This window comes from Gopherus flavomarginatus, chromosome 4 (assembly GCF_025201925.1).
Source record: "Gopherus flavomarginatus isolate rGopFla2 chromosome 4, rGopFla2.mat.asm, whole genome shotgun sequence".
Classification (NCBI taxonomy): domain Eukaryota; kingdom Metazoa; phylum Chordata; order Testudines; family Testudinidae; genus Gopherus; species Gopherus flavomarginatus.
The window spans coordinates 65,805,533-65,832,118 of record NC_066620.1 but is presented as its reverse complement, the minus strand read 5'-3'; the positions used below and the strand labels follow the sequence as shown (position 1 = coordinate 65,832,118).

General features: G+C 45.5%; 1 protein-coding gene across 2 annotated transcripts in view; it reads right to left on the bottom strand.

Annotated features, from left to right (window-relative positions):
• MDGA1 (MAM domain containing glycosylphosphatidylinositol anchor 1) overlaps positions 1 to 26,586 on the bottom strand; it is a 198,261-nt gene that overhangs the window by 125,077 nt on the left and 46,598 nt on the right. For both annotated transcript variants that reach the window (XM_050948668.1, XM_050948669.1), the window contains exons 2-3: positions 8,787 to 8,926; positions 401 to 575 (exon numbers count right to left, since the gene is read on the bottom strand). In XM_050948668.1, coding sequence (XP_050804625.1) covers positions 401 to 575; positions 8,787 to 8,926 — 315 coding nt within the window. The remainder of the gene's footprint in view (positions 1 to 400; positions 576 to 8,786; positions 8,927 to 26,586) is intronic.

The window sequence follows — 26,586 nt, the reverse complement described above, 5'->3', positions numbered from 1 at the left end:
GATGAGGCATAGTAGGAATCAGTGCAATGGTTTCTGGAGTGTTCCAGTTATCTAAGGTGGATCCATCTTGGAGTGGAGAGCAAGTCAATGTTGAAACAGAGAAAAACAAAAAGGAACAGAAGCCAAACACCCTCACCAGCCCAGATAACCATTGGGGACCCTTGGAGGGGATCACGGTCCCTGGGCTGAGAGAGGTTGATTTAGACAGATAAAGTCATCCTGCCCCACAAAGGGTCTAACATCCCAGGGGGAAGTGGGTTCCGGAGGTACCACTTTGGTCCCTTTGTCCCTTGGGGGGGAGCATGGTTCTAGGTTCATGTAGAGTCCTGTTGGCCACACAGTTAGTTATAGACACACAATAGAGCTGTGGGATGCTCTGGGCTGCCGCTAAACGACTTACACTGCACATCTACTCGAATGGACTTGATGGCAGGGACCCCAACCCCATTCTCAGCTTTACAGTAATAGCGGCCTCCCTGCAGCCTCTGGATCTTCTCAATCCGAAGTGTCTCATTAAACACCGATGTCTCCTGGAATTTGTCCGAGGCACTGCCAGCAGTTTTGGTCCACCTCACCTGCAGGGGAATAGGAGAGGGAGGGAGGCAAACACAGCAAAAAGCCACACAAATGGACTCAGAGCTGTGGACGCAGCTCTAAGGCCTCAGATTACAGCAACACTCACCTTTGTGCCCCTCATCTGAGAAGGCAACATTCCCCACCTTATGCCCACAGAGTCAGGCACAGCCATGTTCACTGGAGCCTAGGCAGGTTTAGCAGCTGATCCCAAAATGTCCCTGCCAAATGGCTGCACCTGTCCATCTGCAATCCACTAGTGCCCCGCAGTGACCCCCAAATGTAACAGCTCCTCCCATCTTGCTGTGTGTTCCCCTGCCATTAAATTCCCCCTACTATTCGCAAAAGTGCATTACATTTGCTCACTCCTGATCAGTTAAATTAGCCAGCACAAAAGCTTTGCCAAACCCAGTTTGCTTAGTGCTGGCACACACAGGGCTTTCCGTTCTGATCCTTGGAGGGCAGAAGCTGGCCAGCAAGCCAAGCATGCATGGCCAGGAGGGGTGGAGCCTTGCAGGTAACTAGCTCATGGCTACAAAGCTATTATCACCACTTCTCCTGGCACCTTTACCATCATTTTCCAGACAATGGAGAATAAACAAACACACAGAACATGTAGCAAATCTCCAGAACACAAAGACCAGGTAGTTATGGGAGACTTTCACTACCCAGCCATCCCTTGGAAAAGTAATACAGCAGAACACATTTGCAGTAACTTTTTGGAATGTACCGGGGACAACTATTTGTTTCAGAAAGTGGAGGAAGTAACCAAGGGGATTGCCAGTTTAGCCTTGATGCACTCTAACAAGGAAGAATTGGTTGCGAATCTGAAGGCAATCTGAATGAAAGTGATCATGGAATGACTGATTGCATGACTCTAACAAAAGAAAGGCGTGAACAAAACAATGGTCTTCCAAAAAGCAAATTTTAACAAACTCAAAAACTGGAAGTAAGGTCCCATGGGCAGAAAACTTAAGAGATAAAGGAATTCAGGAGAGCTGGCAGTTTCTCAAGGAGACAATATTAAATGGCACAACTGCAAGCTATTCTGATGCAAAGGAAAGATGAGAAGACTAGTAGGAGGCCAATATGGGTCTACCAGAAGCTCGTTAATTACCTGAAAAATCATAAAGGAATCCTACAAAATGTGGAAACATAGATGAATTGCTGGGAGGAGTGCAAAAGGACAGCAGAAGCAAGTAGGGACAAAATCAGAAAGGCTAAAGGGCTTGTCTACACTTGAAATGCTGCAACTGTGCCACTGTAACAGCAACACTGTTTAAGCACTTCTGTGTGGATACTACCTAATTCTTCCATCAAACTAGCACTGTCTACACTGGGGTTAGGTCAGATTAACTATGTATCTCACGAGTGTGGATTTTTCACACCCCATAGCGATGTAGCTGGGTCATCCTAACTTTTTAGTGCAGAAAGACTAAGGCCTGGTCCTACACTATGGGGTTAGTTCGAATTTAGCCATGTTTGGTCAATTTAAAAATGAATGTGTCCACACAACCAACCCCATTCTGTCGACCTAAAGGGCTCTTAAAATCGACTTCTGTACTCCTCCTCGGTGAGGGGAGTAGCGCTAAAATCAACTTTGCTGGGTCGAATTTGGGGTAGTGTGGACACAAATTGATGGTATTGGCCTCTGGGAGCTATCCCAGAGTGCTCCATTGTGACCACTCTGGACAGCACTTTGAACTCCGATGCACTAGCCAGGTACACAGGAAAAGCCCTGGGAACTTTTGAATTTCATCTCCTGTTTGGTCAACATGGCGAACTCGACAGCACAGGTGACCATGCAGTCTCCCCAGAATTGTAGAGCATAGAATGTTTCTACACTCCCTCTATCATCTCCATTCCTGAGGTTATTGCAGATTAGAAAGCGAAAAGAAACACACTCGCGATGACATGTTTTCTGAGCTCATGCAGTCCTCCCGCATTGATAGGGCACAGCTTAATGCATGGAGGCATTCAGCGGCAGGGCCAGGAAAGAATTAAGTGAGCACGAAGAGCAGAGGCAGGATGTGATGCTGAGGCTAATGGGGGAGCAAACGGATATGATCAAGTATCTGTTGGAGCTGCAGGAAAGCCAACAAGAGCACAGACCCCGCTGCATCCATTGTATAACCCCCTACCCTCCTCCCCATGTACCATAGCCTCCTCACCCAGATGCCCAAGAACACAAGGGGAGGGGCAGGGGGAGGCAGAAGGGAGGCTCCGGGCACCCAGCCAGTCCACTCCAGAGGATGGCCCAAGCAACAGAAGACTATCATTCAAACAGTTTTGATTTGTAGTGTGGCTACAATAAGCAATGTGGCCTTGTCCTTCCCTCTTCCCCCACCCCACCCGGGCTACCTTGTCCGTTCTCTCATTTTTTTTTGTAATTAATAAAGAATGCATGGTTTCAAAACAATAGTTACTTTATTTCGAAGGAGGGAGGGTGGTTGGCTTACAGGGAATTAAAATAAAAAAGGGGGTGGGTTTGCATCAAGGAGAAACACAAACAACTGTCACACCGAAGCCTGGCCAGTCATGAAACTGGTTTTCAAAGCTTCTCTGATGCGCAGCATGCCTTGCTGTGCTCTTCTAATTGCCTTGGTGTCTGGTGCGAAACGATTGTCTGCCGTTGCTTTCATGGAGGGAAGGGCAACTGACGACATGTACCCAAAACCATCCGTGACAATGTTTTTGCCCCTTCAGACATTGGGAGCTCAACCCAGAATTCCAATGAGTGGCAGAGACTGCGGGAACTGTGAGATATCTACTCACAGTGCACCACTTGGAAAGTCGACGCTAGCCATGGTAGTTAGGACGCACTCGGCCGACTTAATGCACGTAGTGTGGACATATGTAAATGACTGTATAAAATCAATTTCTAAAAATTAACTTCTATAAAATCGACCTAAATTTCGTAGTGTAGACATACCCTAAGGAAAGTGTAGGTCCTCTACTTAGCTGGGAAAAAGTGCTAATAACTTATTACATCAAGAAGGCTGTGGTGTTGAATGCCTATTTTGCTTCAGTCTTCACTAATGGTGACTAGATACTCTATACAATTAAATATTAACAACAAGGGGAAAGGAACACAAGGCAAAACAGGGAAAGACCAGGTTAAAGAATATCTAGATAAAGTCAGAAGTACTGTATTCAAGTCGACAGGGCCTGATAAAATTCATCCTAAGGTATTTACGGAACTAGCTGAAGTAATCTCAGAACTGTTAGCAATGATTTTCAATAATTTATCAGGGATGGGTGAATCCCAGAAGACTGGAGAAAAGCAAACATAGTTACCCATCTTTAAAAAGAGGAACTAAGAGGACAGGGACATTATGGACTAGTCAGCCTAATTTCTATACCTGGAAATTTACTGGAACAAATTATTAAACAATCAATCAATTTGTAAGCACCTAGAGGATAATAGGGTTATAAGCAATAGCTATGTCAAGAACAAATCATGCCAAACCAGCTTGATTTTCTTCTTTGATAGGGTTACTAGCATAGTGGTTGGAGGAAAGCAGTAGACTTTGTATATCTTGATTTTAGTAAGGCTTTTGGTGCAGTTCCACAAGACATTCTGATAAGCAATGTAGGGAAATGTTGTCTAGATGAAACTAATATAAGGCAGGTGCCCAGCTGGTTGGAAGATCATACTCAAAGAGTAGTTATCAAGGGTTTTCTGTCAAACTGGGAGAGTATAGATACTGGGGTTCCACAGGGGTCAGTCTTGATCCAAATACTATTCAAGATTTTCATTAAATGACTTGAATAATGGAGTTGAGAGTATGCTTATAAAATTTGAGGATGACACAAAGTGGGGAGGGGTTGCAAGCACTTTGGAGGACAGGATTAGAATTTAAAATGAGCATGACAAATTAGAGAATTGGTCAGAATTCAACAAGATGAAACTCAGAAAAGATAAGTACAAAGTACTACACCTAAGAAGGAAAAAAAATCAAATGCACAACTACAAAATGAGGAGTAGCTGGCTACACAGCAGCACTGCCGAAAAGGGGTTATTGTGGATCACAGGCTGAATAGATGAGTTAAGGATGTGATGCAGTTGAGAAAAAGGCCAAATATTTTGAGATGTATTAACAGGAGTGGAAGACATGGGAGGTAATTATTTCACTCTTCTTGGCACTGGTGGGGCCTGGAGTACTGTGCCTATTTTGTGCATCTAGGAAAGGATTAGGAAAAAGGGTGAGAGAGTCCAGAGGAGAGCAAAAAAAATAATTAATAACTATAGAAAACTTGACCTCTGAGCAAAGGTTAAAAAAACGGGGCATGTTTAGTCTTGGGATCACATGACTGCCAGGGGATCTGATAACTGTCTTCAAACGTATTAAGGGCTTTTATAAAGAGGACAGTGATCAGTTGTTGTCCTACCTTCAATAGACATGGAGAAGAAGTAATGGGCTCAATCTGCAGCCTGAGAGATTTAGGTTAGATACTAGGAAAAGCTTTCTAACAAAAAGAGTAGTTAAGTGCTGGAATAGGCTTCCAAGGGAGGTTGTGGAATCCCCATCATTAGACGTTTTTTAAGAACAGGTTGGACAAACTGTCACAGAGTGGGGGGGAGTCAGGGCCCTGCACCCTCATTTCCTGAGATTCACTGTGCTCTCAGCCAGCCAGTACAACAGAAGGTTTATTAGACGACAGGAACACAGTCCCAAGCAGGGCTTGTAGGTACAACCAGGACCCTTTAGCCAGGTCAATCTGGGAGGCAAGGAGCTTAGACTCCAGACTTGGGGTTCCCTGCATCTTCCCAGCCAGCCCAAACTGAAACCAAAACCCCTCCAGCTGGCTCTCTCCCCCTTCTTCTCTCCCGCTCTTCCTTTGTCCAGTTTCCTGGGCAAAGGCATTGCCTCACCCCACCTTCTTCCTGGCTCAGGTACTGTCCCTCAATTAAAGTCATCCCCTGCTCTCCCATCCCCCATGCAGACAGTCTCAGTAAAACTAGACGACATTCCCAGGTCAATCCGCCCCGCTCCCTACTGCATCACACAAACATCTGTCAGGGACGTTCTAAGTTTACTTGTTCCTGCCTCAGCACAGGGGGCTGGACTTGATGACCTCTCGAGATCCCTTCCAACCTTACATTTCTGTGATTCTATGAATGGGGATATTCATCTGTTTGGCTTCCAAAGTGAGAAGTTCAGCTACTGCTGTTAGCCTGTCTCCCCCTCTGGAGGGGACCCCACAAGGGTTATTTTTGTAAGTCTCTCTTTTGTCGTAAACACACTTTAATAAAAGAAAAAGAGCTCTTCAGAATTCAAACAATTTTACATTTTTTTACAGTTAGTCTTAGAACACCACCTGCACATTTGTAGGTCATTTCACAATTAACTGCGGGGCTGCAGAAACATGCCCCTGGAGACTGAAGTCCTATCTGTATATCTCATAAAATATACAGCAGCTGTGCAAGCTTCCCCCTACCCCAACCCAGAGAGCACGGAAGGAAATCAATGCCCATGGCCCATTTGTTCATTGGCCTCTCAGTCTCCTTTGTTGGCTGCCTCTGCTCTCAGGGTACATCTACACTGCAGTCAGAGGTGTGACTGCAGCACTTGTACACATACCTGAGCCAGCTTTGACCTAGCTAGCTTGAACAATAGGGGGGAAGGCATGGCAGCACACTCTGTACAAGCCCACCCAGGACTACGGGTATGTACCCGAGTGGCTAGCCTGAGCTGCCACTCCTGCTGCTGCAGATTCATTCCTATAGCTTTTCAAGCTAGCTAGGGTATGTCTGCACATGGCAAAGTCACACCTTTGACCAAGGGAGCTGGAACAATTTGTATAGCGGGGGTGCTGAGAGCCGTTGAACCAAACTGTAAACCCTGGATATGCTGGAAACTACTTCAAGCCAGGGGGTGTGGCACCACCCCCAGCACCCTTAGTTCCAGCACCTATGCCTTAGAGTTCAATACAGACATCTCTGAAGCACCAGTTGCTATGGTAGCTTCCAGCAATCTGGACACCTATCCCCTAGCAACTGGGTTGAGATCCACCAGGTCATTTTGCACTGAACCCAAAGCAGACACTAAAAGGATATTCATTTCCAACTGCCCTCATGCTAGACAGAGCCGCTGGAGGGGAGTGGGTACGTTGGTCCATGCCCAACGCCAGTTGACGTGGGGCTGAACTAGAGCCATTGCTCTAAAGATGGCGGGATTCTACAGCCCACTCCCCTGCTAGGCAGATTTGCTCAGCTAATGGCCATATGTGATGAATTTATTTAGTCTTGGCAGGGTTATGATGAGATCGTTTTAGGGCCCCAAATCTCAGAGTCTCTTGTTTGCACAGCTCCTTCAGTCAGCTCTTTAATCTTTCCCCAGCCCTTTCATTTCAACCTCGTTTAAATATTTGGGCTACACGTTAAAGCTTCAGTGAGTAAACGGAAGAAAGGGAGGGAAAAGATTAGACAAAGGCTAAGAGAAGAGCTTTGATCTGGAGTAGTGGGGGAAGGCGCAGAGAGCATGCGGAGTTAAGAGACAGAAGGGATGTGGTAGATGAGCAAAGTAGAGAAGGAAGAGAGAAGAGGCAGGGAGAGAAGGGAAGCTGGGGAGAGAGAGATGGGATGTGGGCATAGCTCTGTGTGAGCCAGTGTTCCATGTCTGCCTGACCTCTTTGGACACACATGCCAGGGTCCCATCTGCATACCTGGGCTCTACATGTGCTAGTGTTACACACAAACAAACAGGTTCTGGGGATGCCACAGCTTCTTGTGCAGCAGCGTTCTGTATGCACCAGGGGTACATCAATGTTCTCTAGTCCTGCCAGGCTCAGAGCGCCCATGAGCATCACATTGCCTGCATGTTCCTCGGCAGCATGGGCATCAGTTCTCTCCATGCCTCTATTCTGCACAGCCAGGATCTGCCCACTGTGCACAGGATCAGTGTGCCTAAGTGCCTAGGGTATGTAATCCTCCACAATGACACACGAGAGGCTCTGTTGAGTGGCCCAGCTGCCCAACATCCTGGCTCACCATCATTTTGTTTCTTAAAAGACATTTTGTTGGCTAATTCTAACTTGGATTCTCTGGCTGAGCTGCTCTCTCTCCTTTGTCGTTTCCTACCAGCCAAGGCCCAAGAGACAAGTAGCGTCTGGTCAGTTAGTGCAGGGAAGGGGTGGCTGGCACACACAGAGCTACAGCTTATCAGCATCAGTGCCTACGGCTGGCAAGGCTGCTGCAGGGGCAGCAGGAACAGCTGAGCTTCTCACCAATCCTCTTATAACTCTCCCCCGGAGAGCTTCATTCACAGTGTAACTCACTCCCCAGGGTTTATTCTGGCCCTGAAGGCCCAAGTTTAGCCACAATTTTACCCATGTTCTGGGGTCATTTACACACGTCAGCTGCTATGTAAGAATTTCCCTGCAGTTCTCTATGGCATGGGTCTGAATCCAGCTTTAGACAGCAGCAATCAAAAATTACCACCACTGGCAGCTGCTTAGCGTCCACTGTATGAAATGAGTTGATAGGTCCCAGTCCAGGTCATCATGGACAAGTGTCCAAATCAGAAAAATGCCCCCTCCCCCAGTGTTCCACTAACTGAGTGATCCCCTTTGCTAGCCTGGTCCGAGAGGCCAAGGCTGAACAGACCACGGAGATTCGACTTCACTCTTACGTTGGTGAGATGTGACAGGGAAGCTTGCACTACCCCTGTCCAAGCTGTACTTGTCCTGTGGAGAGAGGATTGGAGTCTCTAGTGTTACCTACACAGCCCTGAATTCAACACAGCCCATGTTTTTAGTTCATTCTGGTCCATTAGAATGATAGATGCTCTGGAGAGAGACTTGTGCTACCAATATACAGCACACAGGCAGAACTGGGCAATATTTCACCTTAGGCTCTGTTGCTCCCAAAACACAGTTTTCACTAGTACTCGAGCCACAGCAAAATTGTCATATGCTGTACTGTGGTAGGACTTCTGGCCTCGTTGTAGGCCACAGACCTAGCTCCAGAGGACACTCACTCATCCAGTGTCTCTGCTCCTCAGCCCTTTCTTTCTTTTATTGCAGCTACTGCCCAGGAAGCCAGGGGAGAAAGAGAGGAGAGGAACCTACCTTCATAAAGGTAGAAGAGTGAAGGTAGTGGGGAAACGTGTCCTCCAACCACCCCCAATGTCTCCTCTACAAGGCGAGATTAGAGTGAACCCAACAGAGAAGCACAGGGGTGCATGTGACTGGCATTACAGAAAGGTTACCTGTGGCCGTGGGTGTCCCGTGACCAGACACTGCAGCACCAGGGTGTTGCCCTCCCGGATAGTGTACACTCGTTCACTGATGTTATCTTCCTTCACAACACAGGCCTGCCCCGCATGGATGATCTGGGCCTGAGCTGGAGCTGGGAGAGAGAGAACTAATTAGAACAGGAAATGGCAGCAACATATAGGTGGAATCCAAGTCCTCACAAAACTGTTGGAATTGCCACACTTCGCTCCGGGAGCCACGCAGCCTCTGCTGGGCTGCAGAAAGTGAAAGCAAGACTAATGTCAGTATTGGAGAGGCAAGAGCATCATTGCTCTGAAAACTGGGGAATTTCCTCCCTCCCTTGGCATCCGTGAATTTAATCTGGGGGAAAGAAACTGGGATTAGCAGCTGTGGAGACTGAAGACTAGAGTACACTGAGAGATAGCGTAAGCCAGTGATCAATAGGAGCCAGGAACTTCTGAACTCTATTCCTAGCTCTGAGAAGGAGTGTTATCTGGGACTGGCTGTGTGATCTGGTCAAATCAGGAGTGCTCTGTGCCCGTAGAAGAGGGATTATGATGGTGATTTACCTTGCAGTTGGGTTATGAGAGTTAATCAGCCAGTCACTCCAAAGGGCTCTGCAGAGCTGTATAAGCACTGGCTATTAGTACTTATCCCCAGAACAGGTTACAGCACAGGCCACGGTAGGTACAAGTCTCACCCATGCTGTCACATCAACATGCCTTAGCCTTGTGCTAGAAGAATCCTCCTCTAGCAGTGAGAGAGGACTTCATTCTCTGTGGCTCCTTAAATCCCTGAGATTTCCGCTGAGACTCCAACAAGGGCCAATTTGTGGCAACACTAGGAACTGAACTGAGACCATCAACGCTTTTCACTGAGGCCAATGCAGCAGCATCCAAAAGGAAAGATTTTTGGTTCCCCCTAAGAGGGAAGTGAAGGTGCAAGGCTCCATATCCCATTACCAATTCCTTAAACCAACCAATGCCTCACCTCAAACCCTACTAGTCTAGTCCTGATCAACAGGAATAGGAGCCATTTCTACAAGTAGTAAGAGGGAATATATAAAAAAATCTGGTTTGAGAGGACCTGCATCAACAGTCATCTGGTCCATATGCTGAGAGCGCTCATGATCACTGCAGCAGCTGGGGAGTGTTGTATGTGACTGTGCGCATCCCCATGGGACACCGGTGCTTGGCCAGGCAGAAAACTGCAGCCTAACTTTAAGGAATGGATAAACCTGAAGATGTTACTAGTTCAGTGGAGCATGTGTCTCCTTCTTGCTGCAGCACTTCCATGTGGATTCATCTCCTCAGCCCTATTATGCCCAGCATAATTCAATACAGGACAGCTTTGAGAGGTAAATGAAGAAAAGGCTTAAAGCAAAGAGTTCTATAAAAGCTCTCCAAACCAAGCACAGGGTTTGCAAGGAAACCCCGTTACGCAGGCAGAGTTAAATACCAGCTTTGGCACAAAGTTTGCCAAGGTGCAGGGACTTCTGGAGTAAGGCACAGATCCCGTCACCATGCAGCCACTAAGGATGAAAAAATCAAAATATTGTTAGCCAGTGCGAAATGAAAGCAGTGCTTTTTGCAGCTCTAAACAGTCAGCTCTGCATTTTCTAGCCGCACAGGCCCAGGTCAGGCTGGGCTTGGACAGTGGAACAGGGGATTTGCAGTTGTCAGAGGTGGCTCCAGGCACCAGCACGCCAAGCGCGTGCTTGGGGCGGCAAACCACAGGGGGCGCTCTGCTGGTCGCCGCGAGGGCGGCAGGCAGGCTGCCTTCAGTAGCATGCCTGTGGAGGGCCCACTGGTCCCGCGGCTTCCTGCCTGCCATGCTTGGGGCGGCAAAACACCTAGAGCCACCCCTGGCAGTTGTGTTACTCAGACCAAAGCCCTGATCCTCAGTTGGTGTAAGCTGGGGCAGCTCCATTGCCGTTAGCCAAACTAGGCTAATTTAAAATAGCAGAGGCTTTCACCCTCAACTGGGAAGAAGGTCGCATTTCAATGACTGGTTACCTTGTTCCAAGAGGTGCCCATTTATAAAACACATCAAATGTGCAGGCTGTAGTGCTACACAGGGTCGGTGTGCTAGGTGATCACGCCTCCTCTATCACCTTGTCTCCTCTCTTGTTCCAATTCAATGGCAATTTATTGGCAGGATCATCAGATAAGTATTGTCCACACAACTGTGAGCTAATAGAATCAATGCATTTACTGGAATGATATTATAGCAAATATATGGACACTCATCTCTGCCGCTCCTTCCCTCTCCTGCCTATAGCGTCTGGAGAGATCTCCTGGGATAGCTCTCACAAGAGTCTTGTCATTAAAAACTAAAACACTGAAACCAGGACACAAAGCTACACTTATATGACTGAGCAGATGAGAGACTTGCCTTTCCCAAGAGGATGGGGGGATTATTGTTTGCTAACCGTGTCAGGAGAGGGAGAAAGTGGAAGCACTTTAAGAAACAGAAAGGGCTTGGTAGCACTATGGCTAGTGCGGGGCAAGAGGAGGTGGTGCAATCTTCTCATACACAGCTCTGCCGTGTCCCCTCAGTGCTGACCTGACGTCCTTTGCTCTGCTCTTCAGTCCTGGGCTCCCATCCCCCAGCCCCAGACCTGCCAGGGCACCTCAATCCTGACTCTGCAGCACCAACTATCAGTCATGCTGATTGCGCCCAATTCTGGATTTGGGAGGAATCTCCACTGCGGATTAAAACAGACACCCTCCTCCCCAATCTCATCCTGAGTTCTCTCCTTGAAGTGGGGCTGCCTGCATTCCAGCAGACCCTTCCTGCCTCAGAGCTCTTTCGCTTGTGGTAACAGCTCAGCTTCTGTCGCTTTAACTTAAATGTTTCCCTAAATTCCTCTGTGCACCCTGCTTACTGTACACTCCAGGTCATTTTAAATCTTCTAATTTCAGTGGCTGTCTTCCCTCTGGTCAATGCCCCACTGAAGTCTCTGGGTTTTTTTTTGCTCCTCTCCTCTGATTAACCATTTTCTGTCTGCCAGCCCTATCTCCAAAACAGTCCCTATAGGCTAGACTATATGGAGGATTTTATCAGCACGGTTATGCTGGTATAACTCCCCACGTGAACACACTTATTCTGGAATAAAAGTGCCTTTTTCAGTTTAGTTTATGTTGTTCTGGAAGTGGTATAAGCTAAATCAGAAAAAGGCTCTCATGTTCTGGAACAGAGTGCCCACAGGGGAGTTATACTGGTAACTACACTGGTATAATTATACCAGTAATTTCCATGTGTACACAGTCCCTAAGAGATGTTCCTTGTCCTCTCTTGCTCTGTCACTCCACAGAGCTCTCTCTAGTCCAGTGGATTTCCATATTGCTCAGAAGCAAGACTATATTTCTAGATTTACTGGTAAGTATCAATAACTTGGTTGAGCCCTGGGGTGCTGGCGCTGGGGGCAGAGGACCCATGGTTCTCCCACTTTTTACCAGCCATAAGGAAGTGCCACAGGGTTGGGGGAGTGGGGGGGAAGAGAGGCAGGGCCTCAGGGAGAAGTGGCGGTATGGGAAGGACACTGTTGAGGCACAGAGCCCCCCCACACACACTGTTAGGAAGCTTTCCCTGTCCAATCCTCTTTGCAGCAGGACCCCTTCCCCTGATTACAGAGAGAGGCCCTTGGGAGAGTGAACCACTGCTACTGATCAATCCTTGTCCAAAGTAGTAGACTCTCTCCTGCAGTAACAGCACTGAGTCTCCAGCAACAAGAAGACATTTCATCTGTCCTCTAAACCCAGTTTGAGCCCAGGTTTCTGAATGGAGAGTTTAGAAAATCTGCTGTACCATCTGCAGATAGCTTGTGAACCCACTTGGCTACCACGTAATGGGAGTCTGACCAGAGAAAAAACTTCGTCATCAGTTATGTTTACTTCAGTGAGACAGCAAGGAGATAGCCAAGGGCAAACTCTGCTCTCAGTGTCTCGCAGGAAAGATATCCTAGTGGGTAAATCACAGAATTAGAAGCTATGAGATCTGGGTTCTGATCTCAGCTCTGCTGGGATGTGCTGTATGGTCTTGGGAAAGTCACTTCATCCCTTTGTAAAATGGTCAGATGAGGATTAATTCCATTCACGGGGTGCTCACATGGAAGGAATATTATTATTTCCCATCATCTTGGGTCCCATGGGGTTTTTAGCACACAGAAAGGTTGTAGGTCTCCAGTGCAGTAGACAGCATTACCTCCCTCCCCAGGTGGTGAGACTGCATTTGTCACAATAAACAAGGCTTTGTGGAAGCTGCTTTCTCCTGGGAGGAACAGGAAGATCAGACTGTGAGGCAAGGGGGTTGGTGCTTGGGAATGAAGTAGTCATCTCCATCATTCCCTGTGAGAGTCCCATAAAGTATGAGCCCTGTGGAGATATTTCCACATGTTTTGGTGGGTTTCCCTAAACCTGGATGCCTCTCTGAGTGTGCTAAACCTAAAGAACCACGCGAGGCAGAAAAGGAAGTGCTCCAATGCACGCTGGAGGCTGGGGCAGGATTGTGTCTCTGGTCTTTTCTCCAAGGCTTCAGTCCACTTTTCAACAACCAAAGCAAAGCTCCTTCAGAACTTCCATTCTTCCCGGACAGAAATCCACCACAGAGAAGCCCAACACAAGGGGCTTTGCTCCAGACAAAGCAAACAGTCCAGGACACTCACAGCTGCTTTCAGGGAAAGACGCAGCCTTTGAAAATCTACCCATCTCACAGCACATCCTAATATTTCCAGCTCTGGAAAGGCCTGGCCCACAGGGCGCTTGGCCTCTGCACTGAGATTTCTAACTAGCCTCTCACTTGATATATTTACACACTAAAGCGAAAGGAAATTGGAGAGGATAAAATAACTTTATGCCAGTGCAATGTACTGTACAATGTTATCACCATCATGTGGGAAGCTTACGAGACACCTGCTCTTTAGAGGTCAAGCATGTTAATAACAAGTAGTGGAGGAGAGGGAAATGATCTTGTAGGGAAGGCAGCAGACTGGGATTCAGGATAGCTGGGTCCCGTTCTCTGCTCTGCCACACGGCTTGTGTAACTTCAGGCAAAGGATTTAATCTCTCGCTGCCCTGGATCCCAGCCATAAAAAGGGGATGACATTGCTTCCTTATTTCACAAGGGGGGTTGTGGGGATCAATCCACTTATGTTTACAATGCTCAGATGGTACAACTATGGAGGCAACAAGGCAGTGAGGGCTGGGGCAAAGAAAGAAAGACACCCAGGGTGCACTCAAGGCCGTATACTACTCAGACCATTCAACTTCATGGGAAGAACACCAAACTTCTTCATATTAGGTCAACATTTTCCCTCCAGACACTATTTCATGACAGGGCCCTAAAACCAACCTGGGGCACACGGAGGAGAGAACCTGCTGGGTCAGCTGGCTGGGGTCCAGACACTGAAGAGGCTGAAGTTTTATCCAAGTCCCTCATCTTGTACCAGACAAGCTAGTGGGGCTCCACAGCTAAGCTCCAAACAGAAATCGGAGCCGGGCCCAAGGAGAGCAGTTCTGCCAGCTGTACCGAAAGGGAGCCTCCCCCGGAAGGAGCTGCTTTGAGCTGGGAGTCTTCTCCCGCTGCGCTGAGCTTATAACAAAGCCAGCTCAGCATGCCAGGAGATGACTCTCTGCTAAGACCTGCTCAGAATGGCTCCAGTGGTTTGGCCCAAGGCCAGACAACTCCCAGCTGAGAGCAGTTCAGTGCAGTATCAGCTTGGAGTCAGCTCCCCTGGGGCTGAGTTTGTCAGGCCTGCTGTGGGCTTACGTTATAAGCCGTTCTTCACAGATTTTACACAAAATCCCCCCAGGCTCTTAGAGACATCAGCCAGGTCAGCAAATGCAACCTGCCCTTTTGTTTTCTCATATCCATGGGCTATTGCTGGGTGCACTTCTCTCTGCAGTCTGCTCCTCAGATCCAGATGTTCAATATTCTTGTTCTAAAAAGGATAGAAAAAATCCATACGAGCAGCCTTAGCCTCAGGAACAAGTCTAACAGCAGCAAGCCTGCATCCATCCACCCTGGATAGCTGTTCAGGCCAGAGAAAATGGATACGTCACACGCTCCTTTGTCTTGGAGTAGGAGACCACGAGTATCATCATTTCAGGACCTCCGCAGCATGCCGTCCACTCCTAAACACAGATCCCAGGAAAGATCTGAGGGTGCTTCACGGGGGACTGGGAGGACAACTCATCCTTACACACAGTGCTGCCCTGCCCCCACCTTTGCTGTACCTGTTCTGGGGTTGCCTCCCTGGATAAAGAACTTCAGCCCCCAAAGCTGTTAATGCAGCACCAAAAATCCACATATCAAGTACAGCTTCCAGTCCCGTCCCCCTCTGGCGTGAAGCGGGTTGTTTTGCTCCTCCCTGCTGCCCCCTGTAGGCTACAGCCTCCTGCTCCTCATTGACACAGTTCATCAGAACTACTCAAGACACCAGTTTTGCCAGTCACGTGACTTTCTATGTACCTGGTGCGATTATAAAGCATCCTCTTTTGCAAGTAGGTCAAAATATGAAGGCAGAGCCCTTTCCCTGTCTTGTTGATCTGTCTGGGTCAATCTCCTTGGAGTTACAGCGAACACAGGAGTGGGGAGAGGACAGTGTTGAACACTCACTTCAAGTCCGATTGACACCATCTGCTCAAGCCCTGAAGAGCCAGGCAGCTGGCTGCCAATCATATTCTCTCACATTTCCTGTCTCGCACAAGAGGCAGCTAGTGGATGAGCTTTGCAGCTGGTGCCAAGAAAGAAGCAGAAAAATCCTAAAATATGTTGCATCAAATGGAGAGTGCAGGGGTTTATTGGAATTAAATTATAAATCATTCAATTTTTCTTGCTGAGATAGTATTGTGATCAGCTACCCAGAGTTTAAATATGACCACCCTCTCCGGGATGGAATCACAACTTCTTCACTGTGTGTCATAAGTCCTATACTGCTAACAGCTAAGGTAGATTCTCCAGTGGTAGGAGCCTCTGCTTTGGCAGCAAAAGGCAGAGTCTTACCCCAATTTTTCTATAAAGTTCAGAGCAACCACAGAGACCTTTGCACACATGGCACATGCTGTGGTGTTACTGTGGCTTTAATTATATCTAATTAAAGGGTGTGGGAGAGGACAGTGGGAAAAGCCTGTTGGTTTTAGGTTAGACTGATACATACAGAGCATTTTAATTCAACTAAATCAATGTTAACTATGTATCTAATAAAGATTTGTTAAATTATTAGCTTTGAATTATTATTATTAAGACCAGTGGATTACTTGGCCATAAAAGAATACATGGCAAAAGGAGTGAAGGAAGTGATTAAAAACTGGAAGAAGTTAAAAAAAACTGAGGTAAGAGTTACTCAGAGGTGAAAACAAATTGGAACGAAATAAGATGGATAAATGAAGAGTTCTCACATTTCTCAAAATGTCAAGCAATGCTGCAGAAAAATTAGAAAAGGTTTACACAAGACTTTGATGCATTTTTTAGGGCAATCAGCTCTACTCATAAGGAAGATGAGCAAAAGATTTTTATCTTTGTGAATACTGCAGGTACAAAAGCAATTTCATTATCTAATTCATTTGAGCTTAATGCTAGAGAAGGAGCCGACTAGGAGTTTGTCTTAAAAATATTTGAGGAATACTGTTTACCAAAAAGAAATGAAACATTTGAAAGATCTCAGTTTCACTTAAGGAATCAAAGGGAGGAAGAGACTTTTGAATCATTTTTAAACGGATCTAAAAGGTAAGAAGTCAGACATGTAATTTCCTCAGAATCTATGATAAGGAATCAAATGAAGATGGGTATAAAAAGGTATCTGTGTAACAAAAGAGACTGTTTGAGCAAGATCTAAATCTAGAAAAAGCAGTGAGAATTTGCCACACTGCTGAATTTAATTAACAACGATTGCACATTTTAGAAAGAAAACAAATTGATGTGAATATAGACTTGCTAAGGAAAAGGAAACAAACAAGTCCATAGAGTGTTAAAGGTAAAACATTTGAGCATATGAAGGAACATTCTAGATGTGGTTGGAGGCACTAACCTAGACAATGTCCAGCATATGGTCAGACCTGTCAGATCTGCAGGAAACAGAATCATTTCACAGACGTTTGTAAACAGAAAAGTCTGAAAAAAACGTAGATATTTACATTTAGTTCAAAATTCAAAAGTCTCAGAGAAGACATCAAGTAAGAAATACGGAACTAACATTACAGATGAAGAAAACTGGTTTCTGGGTATTCCGAAACCAAGTCGCTCTGTAAATTACAAGGAGAACTGAGCCCTTACACTATCTTCTAATAGAACATTTATTTTGTATGCAATAGATACAGGTGCACAAGCTACTCTCATTTCAGAAGACATTATAGGAGGTCTAAAGTAAAACCTGTAGAAAGAACAAATACATATTAATTTACAATCTTTCAGTGGTAAAAAAAAAATTCAAGCTATGGGTATTAGTGAATTACAGGTCTTAGTTAAAGGCAATTTAGAAAGCATAAGATCTGTAGTAGTTAAGGGACAAGATATTTCTATTTTAGATTTAGAAACACGTTTCTCTCTAGATCTAACCGGTAGAACTCAGACTATTCAAAATTCTGAAACACTGGAAATAGAACATCAATTTACAGAACTATTTTTTGGCATTGGTAAATTGGATACAAAGTATAAAACAGAGTTAAATGAAACAAAGAAACAAGTTATACAAGCAACTAGAAAAATATCCTTAGCTTTAAGAAGTAGGGTACAAAAGGAATCGGAAAGGTCAGGTAATTTAGATATAATTAAAAGAGTGGAAGAGCCAGCTGAATGGGTGAATTCATTAGTAATAGTAGAAAAGAAAGATGGATACTTACATTTATATTTAGATACAGAAGACTTAAACAAAGTATGTTAAAAGGGAACATTTTAAAATACCTACCAGGGAAGAAATATTTGGACAACTGTCAGAAGCAAAACACTTTTCTTCTTTAGATGCTTCAAATGGATTTTGGCAAATATCACTGGAGCAAGAAAGCCAATTGCTATGGGCATTTAACGCACCTTTTTGGACACTACTGTTTTAAAAAGATTACCTTCTGGCTTATGTTCAGCTCAGACATATTTCATAGAGCAATAAAAAGATTTTTGAAAACATAGGTAGCACACAAGTGTACATAGATGACATAAGAATATGGAGAAGAACTTTAAAAGAGCAGGATATAAGATTAACTAAAGCATTATCTAAAGCAAAAGAAGCAGGATTGAAGCTTAACACAAATGTAAATTTAAAGTGCAAGAATTAATGCTTCTAGGAGACACATTTACTAATCAGGGATTACAGATTGATTCACAAAGAATACATAAAGCCATAGATAATTTCAAGAATATAGATGTACTCAGTCTAAACAACCTCTGACATTTATTCAAGAAAACTCAATACCTTGGTCTAAAGTAGATTTAGATCTATTTGAATATAAAGGATATGCATATGTTATAGTTCTTGATTATTTTTCACAGTTTCCTGAAATATCTATACTAGAAAACACATGTGCCAAACAAGTCATTAATAAAATTAAAATCAATTTTTACAATACATGGTATTCCCAATAGGGCAATGACTGCAAATGGACCTCAATTTCATAGTCAAGAGAGTTTAAAAGTTTTGCATAGCATATATTTCAGACATATTACATCAAGTCCATGTTACCCACAATCTAATGGACAAGTTGAAAATGGTGTTAAAATAATAAAAAAGATTACTAATAAAAGCTGAAGAAATCAATATTGATTTAAATTAAATTATAGAACATGGCCATTATGACAAGGTTTAGCACCTGCACAGTTGTTATGTAACAGGAAATTACCTATGCTTTTTCAAAAAGGATAGAAGGAAAGGAATAAGTATAAATATCAGCCAAGTTTGTATCAAAAGAATTATTATGATTGAGGATTGCCTATGCTACCTTATTTGAAACCAAATGATTGAGTACATATCTATAATGGTAGAAACTGGGCTCAGAAAGCCACTGTAACAAAAGAGGTGGCATTTCATTCTTATGATGTCATGGCTAATAATGGCCAAGCGTATAGATGAAATTGGAGACATTTGCAATTGTTACCTGCAAGATCAGACTTGGCTGAGAGAAAAAAAATGATACAGTGCAGCAACAAGAGCAGCAAGAACAAGAAAATGACATCATTCCTCTAAGTCATAAGAGCCAGCGAAGATAGAAGTTGGATGGTCATTGGTTCAAGGGAGACCTGATAAAGGACTTATAGAAAGCCGTTAAGATAATTCTGATATACACAGTCAAATAAATTTGTGCTAAAAAATGTTAAAGACGGGAGATGCGGTGTTACTGTGGCTTTAATAAAGTGAATAGAAACAACATGCAGGGTTTGCGCTAATATTGTAGGAAATGCCAGTATTTCAGGATAGCGAGCAGATACTAACATGGAGCAGGGGTGTCTAGCACAAAGGGGCAGTTTTGCATAGTCATGAAAACGCGTCTGCAGGAACAAGCCCTGGGAAGGGATGGCAAATGCTGTGAAGGAAGGTTGTGGGGGGCAGGGAGGCATTCTCTCATTATTCAGCAGGTGTCATTGATTTAGCTATTAATAATGGAAACCAAAGGCTCCACTGAAACTTTAAACAAAACAAATAATCAGGCCTGCTCCTTCCCTGGAAGGCCAGAAAGCTGGGCACAATATCGACGGAGCATTTGCAAAGGAAAATTCACTCCAGCTTGAGGCTGATTATGGAAATAATAATACACAATCAGTGTCCATTAACACTGTCATGAGGGCTGTGAATCAATAGTGTATTAATGGCTGGAGAAAGACCGGGCTGTGTCTGTCAGAATTAACTCTGCGATGCAAATAGAAGAAAGGGAGGAGCCAGCAGGTGATATCTAATTGAAGCCAAGTGGCTGATGTCTTCATGTCACCTCTTAATGGTGAAGTCTGGTTGGTCAGCACTACAACCACTGCCTTGTGAACAAGTCCTGGGTGCCTGGTGCCTGCTCTGCAGCTCTGCCCCAGTGACACCCTTAGGAGGAGATCCCTGCCAAACCAGACAGTGAGTTAAACCCTAACGGGGGTGTGATGTTGCACTCCATATGTTTATGGAAATATGCTTATGAGTGTAAATATAATGTAACTGAAATATGCTTTATGAAAAAGGTCTCTAGTAAAGGTTTCATTACAAAGCTTATAATCTACTGAGTGTGTTCTTCCTATTTGTACAAATCATTCTGGTATCTGAAGCTAGAAATATGAAGCATTACTCTAAAGTCCTATTGTAACTATGCAAAGTGTGGGCTATTAATGGTGGTTTAGAATCTTGATGGCTCCCATTAACCAGGACAATTGGTTGCAAATGGCTCTGTTTACTTGTAAGCCTTCCTGTGTTCATGTGAGTCAGGCTGGAAAGAATAGAGCTTGAGGTCTCACAGGACACGTGACCATGTCACCTGGTACTGGAATCCATCTTAAACCTAGTGCTTTTCCATTTAGAAGGAGGGTGGGGACCCAGAGAAACAAAAGATTCCCGCCTTGTGCCAAAGCCATAAAAGGGGGTGGAACAGAACAAAGGGGTATGCCAGTCATGAGAAATCCCTTAGTTAGCACCTGAGCTGAAACTAACAAGAACTGTACCAGGGGAAAGGATTGGGCCTAGACTAAGAAGGAGACTAGTCTGTGAAAGAAGCTTATTGGAACATCTCTGAGGGCGATATTTACCTGTATTCAGTTTCTTGCGTGTTTTGTTTTATTTTGCTTGGTAACTTACTTTATTCTGTCTGCTATTACTTAAAACCACTTAAATCCTACTTTTTATACTTAATAAAATCACTTTTGTTTATTAATTAACCCAGAGTAAGTGATTAATACCTGGTGGAGCAAACAGCTGTGCATCTCTCTCTATCAGTGTTACAAAGGGCGGACAATTTATGAGTTTACCCTGTATAAGTTTTATACAGAGTAAAACTGATTTAATTTGGGTTTGCATCCCACTGGACACTGGATGTCTGGGTGCTGGGAGACAGGTAACCTGCTGAGCTGTTTTTAGGTAAAGTCTGCTGCTTTGGGGGCATGGACTAAACTGGGGTCTGTGTTGCAGCAGACTAATGTGTCTAGATCAACAACGCAGGGTTCTGGAGTCCCAAACTGGCAGGGAAAATGGGCTCAGAGGTAATTCCAACGTTAGGTGACAGCCTCAAGGGGGTCTCTGTGACTGAACTCGTCACAGTGGGTTTTCAGAGTCCCAGCAAGGAGTAGCCTTGAGTTGAGGCAGTCAGGTACTTCTGAGTCTAGCTGGTCTCAGACCCTTAACACTAAGAGAGCTGGGTTACTCTCAGGAGTTGGGGGAAAAGAGGTTCACTGACCAGGCACTAAGAGCGGGAGTTCTGGAGATATGAGAGTTTCAGGGTCTTCCCACTCATTGCTCTGGACCTTCTTTCACATCTCCCTCTCTGCCTGGAAAACCACTGCCTCTTGGGGACCTAGTGACCTTGCTCTCCTCTGTGTAAAGTGTGCCAGACTACAACAGGTGGCAGACTTGCAAATAAAATTTCTGAGAAGCACATTTCAGACGTGCTTGGGGGAAACTTCCTCTGACTGCCCACTTTCCCTCCACTGGAGGTCTAAAGAGCCAAGAAGCAGGCAAGGCTCTCTACCCCTCCCATCAGGATCTGTTCTCAGGACAGAGGGAGGAGAGAACAGAAAGAGTCCAGCTATTTAGAGCAGTTCCGTGCCCTCCTCCCCTTCTGTGAGCAACAGGGACCATTCCTCTGCTTCTCCCCACTCCCCTTCTGTAAGCAACAGGGACCATTCCTCTGTTCCCCTCCCTGCAACACCGGGGCTGGGAAGGGGCAGGGTAGGGCTGCCACCTGGCCAAATTTTTTTGGCCTGGCTTGGAAGTTGCTGGCAAAAATATTTAATGTGCCAAGTTCTTCTCTACTTGTGACCAGCCTTCCCTGAAATTTGGGTGCACATGCAGCAATCCTGTAACTACTGTGCAGCTGGCACCTGCTCTGCACACCAGGCCCTCAACCCATCAAAACCATGGTTGTTCCTCTCAGCACTGAGGGCCAGGAAGTCGGATGGAAACAAGGTTCACCAGTGGGGAGGGGTGAGGAGAAGGATGGGGGAGGCAGGGGCTCCTAGGAGGGGATGAGATAGGGGCTCATGACTGGGGGGTGGGGGAAGAAGAGAATCAGCCGTAGATGGCATTGGGACCCTTTCTGTGTGTGTGTGGGTAGCCAGTGGCTGGGTTTTTTTCCTGCATCTCAGAGGTGGACAACCTTAGCAGAAGGGGTAAAGAGCCCCTGGAGCTGTTCCCCTGTCTAGGAGGGGGAGAAAGACCTTTCACCACCATTGCAGCCTCCCTATTCTGGTAGAGGGGATGAAGAGCCCCTGAAGTTGCAAGAGAAGCAGAGGTGAAGCTGCAGGGGTGAGGGGGGAACAGATGTGGAGGGACAGCATTGATGTGGAAGAGAACAGATTGGGGCTGGGGGCAGGGGGGGACAGGCAGATGTGGTGTCTGATAGACCCTCCACTTTTTCCACTTCTTTAAGCACTGACCAAGCCATTTCCCTAAATTCCTTTTAGCTCCCTTTCCAGCACTATCCTGACTCTGGTGCTCTGCACGGCTGGCCCCACTCAGGAGAGGATCACAAAACAAAGCCACCATGACACTAATCTAACACGATAACACTAACGATCACAACCCAAAGGGTGTGCAAAACAAAGCAAAGCTCTGCTGAGCACATCTCTTTTCCCAGCATGCCAGCCAGCTTAACCCACCCTGAACCCCATGTGCTAGTGCCAGCTTCGCTCTTTGGATTGCCTGCTTATATTCAATTACAAATGCCGTACCTTGGGGGCAGGGAACTTGCTTTACTTCATCTGGAAAGTGCCAGATGTCTCTGCGGCATTTACATAAATATACAGGAATCATTCCACCCACCACAGAAACTTAGCTGTCACGGAGGTGCACAAAGCAAAGCTTGCCTGACCCTCCAGAACACTACACCACAAGTGAAGAATATTGTTTCCGATGGAAACTGCGGGGAGGAATTTTAGGGATTGGCATGGAATCACCCAGGAGGCAAGCTAGCCACTTATAATAACTGGCATGGGCTCTTTAACTCAGAAGTGGTCAGAACCTTAGCTTTACATCTCCAAACAATGGCACCACCAGCAAAACATTGCCCCAGCGGCATGCTGGGAGAACCCTCTGCTGAATCACCACTGACTCTTCCAGCAACATTTAGATATTGCTTTTTAAAACAAAACAAAACAAAAACAAACAAACAGGAAAAAAAAAACAGCAGGAGTTGCAGAACATATGCCCCAGAGAGGGTGGCTGATGCACCAGAAGGCTTGGCTCAATTTGGGGGCAATGGCATTAGATTTGTTTTACAAGGAAGGATATTGTGGGCTTCAGTGAAATATTTAACCACCAAAGCAGGACCATCGCGTCCCTTTGGCCTGCATCAGCTCGATATTTATATCCCTAGTGCAATTCTCTAGGTCGGGAAAATGACTTGCTATCTCTTGCATTAAATACTGTTTGCAGAGGTTAGCTATATTCGGATCCTGTTACACAGCAACATTATACTCATAGACTCCAAATAACGGGAGGAAAATAAGTATCCCTCATCCTCTGAGCCTAGCCATGGAAAGGATTCAGTCCTCCTTCACTACCTGGGCCTTGCTTCCCTGTCTGCAGAAGCAAAGCTTTGCCATATCCCTGTATCTCGCTGTAGCAGCCACAAGGTAAAAGAGATGCAGCAGAGGATGAGCCTCATCCCAGCTGGGTTCCACTCCAGCTGCAATTACAAACCAATTTTTTTAAAACTTTTTTACACATTTCAGTTAGCTGCAGCACTGGTGAAGGGTTCGAGCCTGGGAACTTCTCTTTACACAAAGGTCAAGAACAGCATGGACAGTAGAAGTTCGCACTCCGTCGCTCATCCATCCATCCTTCTTATGTGCTTCATCCTCTGCAGGAATCTCCTCCAGTGAGGAAAGTGGTCGTCCAATCTCCATGTCCTATTCAATCCTTGGCTTCTCTATGGAGACTACCAACGGGGGGAGGGGAGAAGGGCAATTAATGCCAGTAGTGATGGTGGTTTGTGATGAGCACCAATGCCCAGTAGGAGCTGAGCTGAGACCCAACTATTCATTTCACATAGGCACCTCCACACAAGTCCTGAATGATAACAGTCAGAAAGCCTCTCAAAGATCCTTCATTTCATGAGACATCCTGCTCTTAGGCTGCTGTCTGCATCTCAGCATACTGTCATTGTATCCTATGGCAAGCAAGCAGGTCCATTCTGCTCCCACTGACCACCAGGCTGCAAATGATCCAACAGCAACAGTTGTGCCTGGGGAGCCGGAAGGGCCAAACCCATAGGGCCTGAACAGAACTCAGCCAGAAGCCAGCTGCTCTGTGCAAATCTCATGCCCTTTGCTTTCCTGTCTTTCTCCTCTTTCCTCTCCCAATGGTGGTGACTGATACACACTGCAAGTCTTGTATCAGAGGGGTAGCCGTGTTAGTCTGGATCTGTAAAAGCAGCAAAGAGTCCTGTGGCACCTTATAGACTAACAGACGTTTTAGAACATGAGCTTTCGTGGGTGAATACCAACTTCATCAGATGCATATAGTGGAAATTTCCAGGAGCGGGTATATATATGCAGGCAAGCTAGAGATAATGAGGTAGGTTTGTGTCCGTTTATCCTTTTCCGTAGCGACTGTCCAGTCTGGCCGATGTACATAGCAGAGGGGCATTGCTACGGAAAAGGATAAATGGACACAAATCAGATATTAGGAATGGCAATATACAAAAACCTGTAGGAGAACACTTCAACCTCCCTGGCCACACTATAGCAGACCTTAAGGTGGCCATCCTGCAGCAAAAAAACTTCAGGACCAGACTTCAAAGAGAAACTGCTGAGCTTCAGTTCATCTGCAAATTTGACACCATCAACTCAGGATTAAACAAAGACTGTGAATGGCTTGCCAATTACAAAACCAGTTTCTCCTCCCTTGGTTTTCACACCTCAACTGCTAGAACAGGGCCTTATCCTCCCTGATTGAACCTACCTCATTATCTCTAGCTTGCCTGCATATATATACCTGCTCCTGAAAATTTCCACTACAAGCATCTGACGAAGTGGGTATTCACCAACGAAAGCTCATGCTCCAAAACGTCTGTTAGTCTATAAGGTGCCACAGGATTCTTTGCTGCTACTCCAAGTCTTGAGAGTCAGCCAGGTGCACAGCAACTGGACAATGCAGGTAGCGGAGTTTAGTAGATGAATGTCCTAAGGAAAACTGTTACTTGCTGCTAATAACCTCTGTCAGAAAGTGTGTTTTGCTTTAACCATCCCAAGGGTTTTGCCTCTCTCCCATCATCCCTGCATTTGAGATCAGCTCATTCCCAAGGTCATTGCTACTGCCGTTTGTTTTATTTCCTCTCTTCTTCTTTTCTCCCTTTTTTTAAAAAATAAAAAAACCCATACACTTTGGTACAACAACTGCGATGTTTCAACAAAGACATCTGCAGCTACGGATCCAGAAAACAGAGCACTTTGAAACTCCAGCTGCTGCTTTACTGCTGGACCATTTAACAGAGATGAAAGGCAAGCACACACATGCAGCCTTCAGCCCTTCAAAAGGGAAAGGAAGATGTCAATTTGCTAATCATTTGTCGACTGGATTAGCAGCAAAGGTGCATGTGACCTGATCAATGAGGGAGTATGGGCTCCTTTTCATATAAAAAGTCATCAGGGGGGCAACAGCTGTGACTTCCAAGTTGGAAAGAGAACAAAAAGGCAGAGAGAGAACAGTACCATACATGGTTTCCTGCCAAGCAGCACTGAGAACATTTGGGGACAAGTGCAAACTTTGACCACCACAATCACATGTGCACACCCAAAACACAGACACACACAGGTACAGACTCAACCAGCAGGTTTATTTTTTAAAAGAACAAGGTCAAAATAAAGGAGACCCAAACCATAGGTTTTGTTTATGAATAAGGAAAGGAGGCTTCAGAAAAACAAATCAAGATTTGTTGGGTTTCTAAAAGATATGCTCTAGTTCAAACAGAAATTAATTCCGGAAAGCCCTACGGCCTGTGTTATGCAGGAGGTCAGACTAGATTATCACAGTGGTCCATCTGGCATTTTTAATCTATGAATTCCCTAAACTGAATAGGAATACAAAAGTTTTCATGCAAATCAAGCAATGTCCTTCAAAGTGAGAGATAATAAAGGACCAGCATCTTCCAGCTAGATGGAGATCGAGGCCCAGAAGAACTGTAGGAAGTGGATAGCAGACGGAAGGGAGGAGAGAAGGAGAAGGGAATTGTCAGAAGAAAATGAGGGACCTTCTACGGAGAGAGCCGGAGGACACTCATTTTCTACATTTCCTAGTATATCCAGTGTCAGCTCTGAGACAGTGTGACTGTCTCAGAAGGAGAGGTACAGATAAACGAGGCATGGGAAGGAGGGGACTCCTAGGTATTGAAAGCGTGCCACACAGGTTCACCTGCCGTTTACAGCTAAAAGAGGAAGATTCAATATGTGGGCCTGTTTACCCACTGCTGGACCATACCCTATCTGAAAGTCAGAAGCCATTTAAACAGTGGAGGGCAGAGGACTGGGGGAAAGTAGGAGATTCCAACCAGAATTTGTTTAAACCCTCCATTTTTTCCTCACTAGGGCCTGAAATAGCTGGAACCAAAAATGTTACCTTAAATTCAAGTATTTCCAGTCAGGGTTTTCTGCAGCAGAACGGTATTCGGCAAGGACAGAGCA